General features: G+C 51.9%; 4 protein-coding genes across 4 annotated transcripts; 1 reads left to right on the plus strand and 3 right to left on the minus strand.

Annotated features, from left to right (window-relative positions):
* Positions 1-308: 308 nt before the first annotated feature.
* J4E82_005802 (uncharacterized protein) lies at positions 309-1,634 on the plus strand (the record flags this gene model as incomplete). The annotated part of the gene is made up of 1 exon (XM_051732063.1): positions 309-1,634. The coding sequence occupies one exon, from the start codon at positions 309-311 to the stop codon at positions 1,632-1,634; it is 1,326 nt and encodes a 441-aa protein (XP_051588083.1).
* A 585-nt stretch (positions 1,635-2,219) lies between these two features.
* J4E82_005803 (uncharacterized protein) lies at positions 2,220-3,205 on the minus strand (the record flags this gene model as incomplete). The annotated part of the gene is made up of 2 exons (XM_051732064.1): positions 2,220-2,915; positions 2,963-3,205. 2 exons carry the CDS (start codon positions 3,203-3,205, stop codon positions 2,220-2,222), a joined length of 939 nt encoding a protein of 312 aa, XP_051588084.1.
* A 614-nt stretch (positions 3,206-3,819) lies between these two features.
* J4E82_005804 (uncharacterized protein) lies at positions 3,820-4,750 on the minus strand (the record flags this gene model as incomplete). The annotated part of the gene is made up of 2 exons (XM_051732065.1): positions 3,820-4,473; positions 4,526-4,750. The coding sequence occupies 2 exons, from the start codon at positions 4,748-4,750 to the stop codon at positions 3,820-3,822; spliced, it is 879 nt and encodes a 292-aa protein (XP_051588085.1).
* A 4,004-nt stretch (positions 4,751-8,754) lies between these two features.
* J4E82_005805 (uncharacterized protein) lies at positions 8,755-9,968 on the minus strand (the record flags this gene model as incomplete). Its single annotated transcript, XM_051732066.1, has 2 exons — positions 8,755-9,660; positions 9,711-9,968. 2 exons carry the CDS (start codon positions 9,966-9,968, stop codon positions 8,755-8,757), a joined length of 1,164 nt encoding a protein of 387 aa, XP_051588086.1.
* Positions 9,969-12,301: the final 2,333 nt, after the last annotated feature.

Below are 12,301 nucleotides of genomic sequence, written 5' to 3' on the forward strand. Positions count from 1 at the left end.
TTATGGACAGAGAGGAGGCAGAACGAGTGTCACAGAGTCGTCGCAATGTATTGAAGCCAGAATTAATGATTCACGAGCCAATGGGAGGGGCCACAAAATGTTATCGATAGCAAGTCCTTGGCGCACTACCCATGCTGCAGACCGAGGCCATGCACGCACGTCACAAGCGGTGAACCCAGCCTCCTCCCGTCTCCTGCATCCACGCAGGTTTCCGGCTTCTTGAACACCAGCGCATCGCTCTCCAAGCCGCGAATATAGCCCGAGAGCTCCCGGGTTGTGCGCGCATCCTTCTGGAAGAACAGAAGAGCATGTTTCGGTCGGGCTACGAGGGCACAAGGGACATTCCCCGGACCCTGGAACGGCCATGGACGCCGCCTGAGATCGAGGACGAATCCAGCCCGCGACCAGATTACTTCAATATCTACGGTACCTCTCCTCCACAATATCCTACCGCAACAGAGCAGCGCTGGCTGAAAGAGGCCAAACGCATACCCGACCAGCCTTCCTGGGTCACAGATAGTTTCGGACTGAACACACCCACGACAGGCCCACGACCGAAACCCAACTCCCGACTTACAGAACCAGCGCCATACACACCTACGCGGCTATACTACGACGATGCATCGCCTCCACCGTCCAAAGGCGAACTGCGCTATCCCTATACGCCCGACAGCTCGCGCGTACTGCGTCGCAACCACACCGAGCGCCCCGGCTCTCCAACGCCCTGGGCCGACGTATCAGAAGGAACGTCGTCGCCCGTGCAGAACGCCCTCTCGTCGTGTATCGCGCACTTTGAGAACCTCATCCAAACACACCAGCCCGACGAAGACCAATTAGAATACATAGTCGGACAATTCGAAGCCATGACAGCCCATCTCTCCACGCCCAGCGCACACGCCAACGAGACGCACGACAAGGAGTCTTCTTCCTCGTCCTCGTCCTCCTCTCGAGACGTTGGTCAGGGGCTCGGCATCACACAAGCAGAGGGTGAGAAAGCGACGCTCCATGAAGCCCAAACGCTGCAGCACGAGGCTTATGTTTCGCAAGTAGGCAACTACATCGCGGGTGTGCAAAAGTATATTTACGACCTCAAAACGCGCATGGACGAGGTCAAGACGCTCAATCGCATTCAACTCGACGTCATCAACGATTTGCGCAAGCAGATGAAACTGGTTCGCCAGAGTCTGCGCGACGACTTGGACAAGAGCCAGCACTACTACCACCAAGATGATCTTGTAAAGTCCGTCTTCTCGGATTTCGAGGCTGGGAATCAAGTTTCACAAGACGAAGATGGTGAGAAAGAGGAGGAGGAGAAAAAGGAGAAGAAGGAGCAGGACTCGAAGAAAGAATCCATGCTAGACAGTTGTATGACGCTAGTCGAGGAGGAAGTACAAGATTTGTCCCACGAGATTCACGAGGAGTACTCAAAGTTACTGCGCAGTACTGTTGACACGCTAGTTGCGGATGATGTGCCGTCGTCGTTGTCGTTGCCATCAACATCATCATCATCATCATTGTCAAAGAGGAAGGTCATTCACATCATCCGCTCGCCTCCTCCGAGACGCAGCTTTTGGGCTTCCATGGGCGAAGCATTAGATGCGGTTTCGCATCTGCTGCTGGAAGACGGCTCGTGATGACTCTGGAAACGATATGACGATTGTGTGTGTTTTACGGCCGGCCTGACTGGAGAAGACGTGTGTGTCTGACGATTTATGACCGGTTTCCAGGCATGGGAATCTTTTTTATCATGGAGGTTCACGATTTAACATATGAAAGAGACGAAAAGAAGGAGGTTGGATGACTTGCATTTGGATATATGACGATTGTGGAAAGCCATGTGTGGGAGCATATGAAAGCATACAAGGGGCGTTGTTGTTGTTTTTTGTTTTTCTCTCATTGCTTTATTGTTTCCTCCACGCAGCAGCATTGGCACGTTCAGGATACCCTACCTCGTTATTGTTGAATATTGGCATTAGTACGACTCTTTTCCTCAATCGTTTGTTCTTGTAGCATATTTGAACTTGCTCAACGGCTCAGCGCTACTCTCGTATGCTAAAATACTACCACTGAATACCCCGTCATTCTGTTCTTGAGCTTGATCATGCTGCATGTCATGTACACACGGTTGGAACTCACGACATGATATAGTTTCTTACTACACACACAGCTTTTTCAGTTGCAGAATGAATGCATTGGTATCACATAATCAATGGCCCCATCTACTCCACATAATCCAAACTGCCCTTGCCAACCGTCCCCGCCGTCGCATCAGGCCCCTTCTGCTGCCTCAGCTTCTCCTCAAACTTGGCAAACTCCTTCATAGCAATCTCCTCCTCCTGATCCAGCACCTGTTGCACGCCCTTGACCTCCTCGATATAATGCATCAACATGCTCTCGATGCCATTCTTGAGTGTCACGGTACTAGAATCGCAGGTACGGCACGCACCCCTCAGCTTGAGCAGAACCTGGCCGTCGTTGAAGCCGCGGAATTCAATGTCACCACCGTCTTCTTGGATAGCGGGGCGGACGCGCGTGTCGAGGAGTTCTTTGATCATGCCAATGACTTCATCGTCGTTTTCGTCGTAGGCAAGACTGTCGGCTTCTTGACCGCCTTGGCCTTGCTCACCAGCTTTTGCGGCGACGGTGTTGACGATGGGTTGGCCCGAGGTCATGTATTCGTTGATGAGGGCGAAGACCTCGGGCTTGACGTGCGACCAGGGGGTGGCCGAGTCCTTTGTAACGGTGATGTAGTCGGCGCCGAAGAAGACGCTGGTTACGCCGTCAATGTTGAGGAGTTGGGCGGCGAGAGGGGATGGATGTGGCGGGGCGAGGGTAGAGCGGGGGTTGAGGTATTCGAGGAACGGGGAGGAGATGTTTTCTGGGAGGACGCGCTGGTTGGGGTTGAACTTTAGGGCCTGGGATTGTTAGTATGGCTATGTCGCTGGAACGGAGAAATGCCTACATCGGCGTTTGGTGTGGGCTCGGTTTGGATGAACATGGTTCGTCGCGCGACTGTCGCTGAAGGTGCCGCTACCCTTTGGCTCCAGGGCTGTGCTGTCGGTCTATGTTGCAGTCTTGAGGCTGTGATAGGCGACGATTGTTGGTGTAGACATCTCGTGGCAATGCGCCGAGGTGCTGATCGTAGAGAGGGCGTCGCTCGGGTTAGACTGCGCATAGCAGAACGTGGAAGTGTGCTTGAGGCCATCTTTCGTGTAGTTCAAGGTTGGGTATATTGTGGATAGGCTTGTGTTGTCGCAATGGCGATATGTATAGGTTCGTGAATGAAAGTTTCGGGAACTCGGGCCAAACGAAGTATGACGTTTGTTGGATTATTCAGCCACCACGCTCACTGGCTCCCGCTGATCCACAGCCGTCCACAGCCTTTATCCCTTGTCTATCTTACACTTTGCACACCTAGTACAATATATATCGAATGCGGCTTTGATGTTGATTCTCGCATGTGCGCAACGATGGAAAAAGGATTATGAATGTATCACGACGCTGGTCCAAAATCACGTCGGATTTTTGCATGTTAAGTTTGAAGTCACTTCAACACACGATTGGCTGGGACAAGTATGTTTAAGATCATTTATATTTCTTCGGTATTGACATTAGGTATTAAGTTTCGTATCAGCTTTATCATACAGTGTCTTTCTTCTTCAATGTTCGACTTCCTCTCTTCCCTCGTGTGGTATAATGCGTAAACGTCGTGATAGAGTACAAAAAAGGAAAAGTTCCCATGCCTGAAAGCATGAAGGACTAGGCACAATCTAGAGCATCGCCAATCTCAGTCTCATAGATGATATGGGATGATTGCGTCTAGTAGTTGGTGGCTTGGCCGTAAGTAGCAGTGTTGCTAGTGTTGGCGTAGTTGGCAGTAGGAGCGACGTGGGGGGCGGTGTGGTATCCACCAGTAACAGGCTTGTCGGTAGCGAAACCAGAGTGAGGAGCAGCGACGGTGGAGCCAGTGTAGGCAGTGTCGTGGCTGGGACGGTAGTCGTGGGCCGCGGTAGGGGCAGCAAGACCGCCAGCAGTGGTAGCAGGGATGGTACCGACTTCGGGATCGCGGTGTCCCATGGTGCGGTTGGCCTTGCGGCGCTGCCAGAACTTCATGCCGGAACCCTTGGTGTAGCCGTTGTTAGGACCAGGACCAAAGGCCTTCTCCTTCTTGTGGTGGCGCATAAGGAAGACCTGGACGAGAGCGCTGAGCAGGAAGAGGAAAGCGCCGATGATGGCGACGGCGAAGCAGGCGGTGTTGAGCTTGCAGGTCGTGCCGAGAGAGGCGGCGTAGGTGATCTGGTTGCCTTGGCCGTTGGAGCCGAAGCCCTGCTTGGAGTTGGCAGGTCCGTCGCCGAGAGGTGTGTTGACACGGCCAGAGCAGCTGGATGCGCCGTCACGGGTCAGTACGGCGACGGCGATCATGGCACCGCAGCAAAGGATGTCGAGTAGTATGCCGAGGAAAGCAAAGATTTTCTAGAGATATCGTTAGTGTCTATTTTTATATATCGATGGAGCATGTTCTTACCTTTCCGCCAAGGCAGCAAGTCAACAAGACAGCAAAGATTGTGTACAAAACAGTCGCGCCAGCAAGACCAGTGACAGCCTGTTGCCAAACCGGAATGTTGACATCGCGATCCGCCTGTACAGCGAGGAAGTAACTGTAAATACCGAGGATAACCGCAGCACAGCAGAACTCAAGCGCATACAGCGCTGTAGAGCCAAACTTCAAAACAGCACCACCGATACCCATTGTCGCGATGGTGGTAGCAAGCAAGTAGGAGGAGAGTAGATTTAAGAGGGAAGAGAAGGCGATGCTCCAAGTATGTGTTTGGTAGGATGTTTGTAGCTGGAATACGAGGTAGGTACAGGGGAAAGAAAAGGATTTATGTCGTCCCTCATGGATACTGCCACAGGCGATGACGCAGCCTTGCACAATGATGTGAAGTGACTTCACATCATTGGCGTCCTTGTCCCTGCCTTGTTCCGTCAAAGTTCCTTGTCGATCCCGCACCCCGTGCGTCAGCCACGCTAAGCTAGCCCACAAATTGAACCCTGCTTTTACCGCCACACGTCATATCTTTTTCCCAATCTCATCAAACACCTGGACCACTCAGCCAAACAGAAGGCTGCGCCCCGACCGATAGTTTCGCCGATGGTAAAACTCAAATCCAACACATGTGCAAGGTCGTGGAATGATGCTGCCAAGTTCGCGCTGACGATCATCTTGCTTTCTTGACAGCTCGTGATGCCTTCCAGGGTTCTTTGGACAATTTCCTGACGTGGACGCGAGCGTCAAGCCACAAGCTGACAGGCACAATGCAGCTGGGCGGGTACTCCTTGCATACAGTCGAGACTCTCAACGTGAGGTCCATTACAAGTTTCGTTGTTTCAAATTCTCTCTATGAAAAAAAAAATTCATAATAATAGAGAAAAATGCGTCGGTGTTGCATCCTTCACATGCTCACACGCTCAGCGTTCCTGCACCACGCTTCTCTTTCCTTTCTTTTTCCTCATCGTTCGATGTACAGTAGTTCGTTGATCTCGGATAAGACGATCCGGTCGTAATGCGCGCAGCGCAGCGCCGTTATGTGTCTAATGCTCGCGACGCTGTGTATTCAGGCTAAGGAAACCTGATCGTGATAGTTGCGGCAGTTGGTTGGTTTTCCCCTAGGATCGGAGGGCTTCCGCTACCGCACACTACCCCACGAAATTACCGTAGCGGCCATCATTCATTGGTGACACTGTGTGACGTCGTTATGCTACCGACAGTTGTCGGCGACGTAGTTTAATGGGACGATGATCGAACGCTCTCCATGGTGTTGTTGGGATGAGCTGCACGGAGAGCAGTGAGTAGCTAGGTGCGCAGTAGTGGGAAATGAGTCTGCAGCTTGTACAAGACTCGTCGTCTTCTTTGTTGAGCTTGAGAACACACTTACCCTTGGAATTACAAATCGCCCAAGCATACCCGTTTTCCACCTCTCTACACATCGAATTTGGTCAAGTATCGGGGTAGGGGATTCTATAATCACGATTCCGAGTTGCCAGTCGGCCATATAGCCCTCGTTATCGATGGTAAAGGCCATCGCCCACTCACAAGTCAGAGAGATACAAGTACGCCAATGTTGGAGCGTGAGGCAACAGTTTAGTGAGGACATGTTCCCACGTACATTGTGCTAGTACAACGCCCTCCAAACCCAGTCATTCCAGGGTCTCAGTAAGTACTCTGATGACGTCGATGAGCCCTTTAACGGTCATCCTCAGGCTGCAAAGGTCGAAATGTTACAGTGATGACTACTAGGAAGGGAGAAAGAACCCAGGGCTATCGTGCACATGAGGCCGAACGCCAGATTTCTTGCCGTAGTAACAGAACGATGTGAGCTTCAGCAATGGTACTGGCAATATGGAGGCATCCGTCACCGTCTCATCGAGACTTCGCACACCAATCAGTCCAACGACTTCTTTCAATGTATCAAAAAAGTAAAGCTTTGCTTTGAGAGAAGTAAATAGATAGTCAAGCATTAGCGGCGCAAGATCTTGCTTACAACCGATGTCGAGTCGCTCTAAACGTGATTTCGAGACAACTTCCAGTACAACAATCGTGGTCTGCCACCATGTACCGTAACCCTGTTCTGCACATTGCTACTGGCCGTAAAGATTGGTAGACCCGTCGGAACAAGTTTGTGTGCAGACAAGGCAGACCCCTGCAGCATTGTGCGAAGCTGTGCTTGAAAGAGTCTTCGAGGCAGTAACACATTGCCTGTTCCAAGCTGATATCTATATTGAGCGGGGTAGTAAGAAAATGCAGCTCCAGCTGTCCCAAGCGTATCGTAAAGATCTTCATGGTTGGCAATCTAGTGTAAAATTCTCGAACGCTCTTGGACAAACGATAAACAATGCGAGACTAGAGGACGTTCCTTTCGGACCAGATTCTGGTCTCCATTTCGGTTTTCCTGCGGACAAGCCAGAGGCTTTTGGCGTCGTGTTGGCGCATACGACCATCTTGTTCTGCTTCAGGGAATTGATCGGCAGTGCGATCCAAGAGCTCGACTGGCAGGCCAAGTAGCGTCAAAGCCATGGACCTGAGCTGTTGGTGATTCAGTTGTTAGGCCCAAGAACGACCGCAGTTGCAAACACGGGTATAATGGAACGCTCACATTTTACATGTCAGCTTGCACAGTGTGGCGTGATGCTGACATACGATCGCGATCAAGTGTGAAGAGTCGCGGCTCTCGCAGTCCCATCTATGGCGACGTAACGGGGAAAGCGGAAGAAGCAAGGTGTGGTGAGGTGAGAGGATAGAAAGCACGAAGCGTTAAGGGAGAGAACTCGCGCCAAGTCGAAACAGTGAACATCCTAGGTGAATGAAGTGATTGTTGAAGAATATGTTATCTGGTCTGTATATAATTTGGCTGCCAAACATATGCAAGACTGTAAGCGCGAGTGTTTATCGCAGTGCACTCGCATATTACTTACTAGCCTGTAAAGTGTACTGCGATAATGACGAATGAATGGGATTCTGACCTTGTTTTCTCGTTGTTGTTTGACACTACGATAGAGCTTGGAGGTAGTCTCCTTGAGTGTTTTCACATTGGGTGCAACCTGACGTGGGTTTGAAGGGGAATCCTGGGCCTTATCCAGAGGGAGTTATGAAAGTCCTTTCGTGGTGAGTAGGCAGGCTCTACAATTCTATGTTAACCTACATATTAATCTCGTCAATAACTTCTAGACGGAGGTAGCTATCTTCAATATAACTGTACCTACTACTAATAATTGTTCCGTTTCTTCCTATGATTCACCTGCGCCATTTCTCTACCGTGGTCGGCAGAGGCCGCTGGATGGTGTTCCATGCATGCATGACGCTTCAATCTCAAGAAGCGGTATTCCAGAGGGTTGTCAGCACCGGTGGTATCATATGCCTCCATTGCCCAGGAGCTGTTAGACAAGACCTTTCCAATCGCCTCACTTTTGAAAAGTCTCGACTCACGTAACACCAAGGCTGGTCGCTAGCGAGCTATGCGTCAATCGAGGATGGTCAAAGTGCTCGAAATTCAATCTGGAGGAATTCGGCCTAGCTGTGTAAGCTATGGTGTGAGATGAGAAGAGATAGAAGTCGTAGTAGAACGAAGCATGTGGGGTTCCCTCGAGCAAGAAGCGGCCGAAACGTCGCTACCGGATGTCGGTGACTAGTAACGAGTTAGATTCTGAACAAAAGATGGAACTTAGCTTACCCGAAAGTAGACACTGTGTCTTACCTTAGAATTATCATGTACACGTCTATAGCATAGCTTCAGTGCGTACTTTGTTAGGTACCACTTTCTGTACATAAGTATGCGTAAACACATGCGATATGTGCATCCTTTCACTTCATTCCTTCCATTTCCATGGATTGACCCACTCGAACTCAAAGTTAACTACCTCAAGTCAGTATTTGATGTCATCGCCTTTTTCACAATTAAAAGTGATTTCAGTGTCACAACTTCTTCCCTCTTGAATCCAAGTTACCCTTGATTATCGGTCTCTGAGTGAACATCGTATTGCCTGACCTTGGGATGAAGTTCATAGACAGACTCGAATGATAAGCCATCGAAGTAGCTAGTAAGTGTTCGCGCAGTAACCTCGTCTAGGTTCGGTCTCTTAACAAGAATTATGACAGTTTGGGGCAAGCGACCAAGAACACCGAGGCTTCCAGCATCATATTCTATACCAATCTGTATCATACTCGAGGGCATACACAACTTTGATTGTTTCCCACCCCTATGCCGACTTCCTCAGCTGAGCCAACGCAGCCTTGCCAGCCCTACTATCGTTCGCCCTGCCCAGCTCTTGCGAGATCCACTCACCTGCCTCAGCCAGCTTCTCCATATCGATACCAGTCTTGGCGCCCAAGCTATGGAAACAGTGTACCAGATCCTCAGTCGCAACATTTCCAGTCGCGCCCGGACTAAACGGGCAACCTCCAAGCCCACCGACGGCTGCATCAAAGGTGCGAATGCCGTGTTCCAGAGCAACGACGGAATTGACCAGCGCCTGACCGTAGGTATCGTGGAAGTGCAGCGCCAGGTCGTCCTTGGTCACACCGGCAGCATTCAGAGTCTTCAAGAGCTCCAGCGTCTTGGGCGCAGTGCCCATGCCTGTGGTATCCGCCACCGATATCTCGTCGGCGCCCATTTCGAGCAAGCTGACTGCCAGCTCCGCCACCTTGTGGGGGTCTACGTTTGGCCCCTCGTAAGGGCAGCCAAGTGCGACTGAGATGTATGCCCGGACCTTGAGGTCCATCTCCTTTGCTTTGGACATGATAGGTTCGAAACGCTTCAGCGACTCGGCTATGGAGCAATTGGTGTTCTTTTGCGTGAAGGATTCGGTCGCCGCTGTGAAGATGGAGAGCTCGTGTATAGGTGTTGTTGCATTGCGGCTTTTGCCCATGGCTTCGGCGCCGGAGGATGCTGAGGGCATGGCGTTGGGGTCTGAGGAGGACGTGTTGAGGGCGGGGCCATTATCGGTGCCTGGAGATGGTGGTGGTGGTGTCGACCTGGACTGCCACATGGAAAGGAAGTTGTCGAAGCCCTTGGCGTTGGGCAGGAGCCATTGGTAGGTGATGGGATGCGGCGACTGTGGTGTTTGGGAGAGTACGTGCTCGAGGATGTCAGCCGAGTTGGCCATCTGCCCTTCATGGTCAGCGAATGTCCCCGGCTTGGACGCGTATGTCTAACCTGTGGCACCCATTTGGGCGAGACGAAGGAGCCTGCCTCAATGGTAGTTAATCCAGTCCTTGCCAGCCTCTCGACCAGCTCGATCTTGGTCGCCAGAGGCACCGTCTGCTTCTCATTCTGCAGCCCATCTCGTGGTCCTACTTCCACGATGCGAACGTGGTCTGCGCGGCTATTGGCGGCTGAAGCAAATGTTCTTCGCGGACACGGGTGACGCGCTGCGAGACGCGCCGAACGGAGACAGCGGAATTTCGAGGTCATGGCGATGATCTGGTTCTATGTAATAGGCGACTCAGGGTCAGACAAAATGCTATGGCATGACGTGCATAGCTGTCAGACGGTTTGTGGGGTTGATGTTTGCGGGGATCATGTTATGCATGGACCACTCATCCGAGCTTTGAGCTCCAACGTAAGAAGCTTCGACATGACCTCGGATCCTGTGCACTGTATCCGAGGACAGTGCACAGGCTACAAGAAACGTGGAAACATTGCATCGCATGGACCGTGAAGCGAGTTGCAGCACTTGGCTACTACATGGCTAACACATGGCTATATTCCGAGATGCCAAGTGCTGCAATCAAGTTGCTGCACAGGTACGGAATGTCTACCTAGGTACCTTCACTGAAATCTTGGCGCTTTCCAACCTTCTCACGTGCACCGCGAACCTTCGAGGTATCACCATGTCCTCACGATTATGGCATTCAACAAGGCGGAATACTCGGGAGGTATTCCTACTTCCCACTCCACTTTTGTTTGCTCATACGAATTGCGCCATTCAATGCCACATGTTCGTCTCCACGGGAGCTCCATTCCATCGTGGGAAGTTGAAATTACCTGTGCAAGCTAGAGTGCTTCCAGCTAGCCGCCGAAACTTTGTCAGGCGCTGTTGGCCGTAGCCAATACTTGCTTCACGTGCTAGACATGTATCTAGCGGATCTGCACGCTCAAAGGTATCAAACCGCAGCCATCAGACCGCTCTTCTGCGTCGCTTCGAAGCGCTCGCAATGTGTCCGCGTGGGCAAGAGCCGGATACACTCACCCTTGGAGCGATATCGACGCTAGAGTACAAGACCCAGCGGGCCCCATCGACGGTGCTGTTCGCTAGCGCAGGGTTCTTGTGGAGACCATAAATAGAGAGCCTCCGAGGAGCCCTGTTCGCTGTTCTAACCGCAGCCGCCGGTTGTTCAAGAGATCCAGCGCTTGCGGACGCCTTTGTCTTGTCGTTCCCTACCAAGTGCCGGCGAAATGACGATCTTCAAGATGAAAACACGGAAGCATTTCTCCATTCAGTATGCCTCGGTCTGGCTCCAGGTCTTTTGAAACGTCTGCTGTCGGGCCGGGCATCGTAGAATTGAGGGTCCGGGAAGCGAGATCTTATACTCTACCTGGCGCCGGAAGAATTGCCAGGGCGGAGATTAGGATTTTGTAGAGCTGCCATGGCCCGCTCGGCTACAAGACATGTCCCACAGAATAGCGTAGATGATCTAGTCGCAGCTATCGGACAAACTCCGACCCTCAGGCGTTTTTACATCTGATGCATCATAACGGTATGACTGTCGGATATTGCCCGGAGCTTAACAATGAATGTGAGGAGCCGCAGCTCTCCTATCATTTTGTCTAGCCTCGCAGAAGCTAGGCATCCAGCCGGCATCCGTGAGGCTCTCTTCGTAATCCGTTTCGGCGTGATAGCTAGGTCTGGAATTAGGAGAGCCACTGCCAGCGGGTCTTCTGCGGAGCGAAGGAAGACATGCTACAAATCTTACAAAGCTTGTAAAAGGACTCGCTTTTGGAGAGGGCTCACCAAGTAGGCGAACGAGGTCTGTGGCTGCTTCGTATCCATCCCCGTACTACCCCGCGTGTGCACATTTGCGCAGGCGCATTGACGGTGAACTGCTTCCCCAGGTACGGATGGCTAGTGACAGGTCTTGGATAATGAAACCTTGTCTAGCAACACAAAAGCCATCTGCTGACGGGAGGTTGAAGCTGCTTGTTACCTGAGACAAATCGTTGAGTGGTGGAGCACAGCCAGCATACCAAAGTAGCGCACGTCTCCGATGCATGTCTGACTTGGCACTCACGTGCCTAATACCACGATCAGGCTAGCGTATGGGAATCGGTGAAGGCGCCATTTGAGAGTGGCTTGTATCTACACGAATAAGGTGGTGGATAGGATGGGGATGGGATGTGGATGGGATGGGGAACGGATTGGGCTCTGAGTGACCTAGGCGCCGTTAGCTGGACAGGTTCGGCACTCTTGCGGCGGCCGAAGCCACGGCATCATGCACGACAGAGGCTTTTGGAGGCTTCAGGGCTGTTGGAGCAGACCCTGAGGGAATCTAAAAGGTCGAGAGAAGACGGCCTCATGAGGTGTTTGGGGCACTGCCACGGTCAGTTTCTCACGAACCGTGGGGGTGCACTTGAGATGGCAATGGTCATATCGCTCTCTCATCAGGCCCGCATGGCTTGTTATCACAGCGGGTCCCACAAGAACGGTTCTGCCAAGAGGGCTGCGGAGCAGGCGACAGCAGGGCGACAGACAGCTGCTGGCAGTCGTCCAGTATCCCAGGCACCCCGGCCATTGCGTGCAGCTTTGC

The sequence above is a fragment of the Alternaria postmessia genome, assembly GCF_024291825.1.
Source record: "Alternaria postmessia strain BMP 2775 chromosome Unknown scaffold_32, whole genome shotgun sequence".
Lineage (NCBI taxonomy): Eukaryota > Fungi > Ascomycota > Dothideomycetes > Pleosporales > Pleosporaceae > Alternaria > Alternaria postmessia.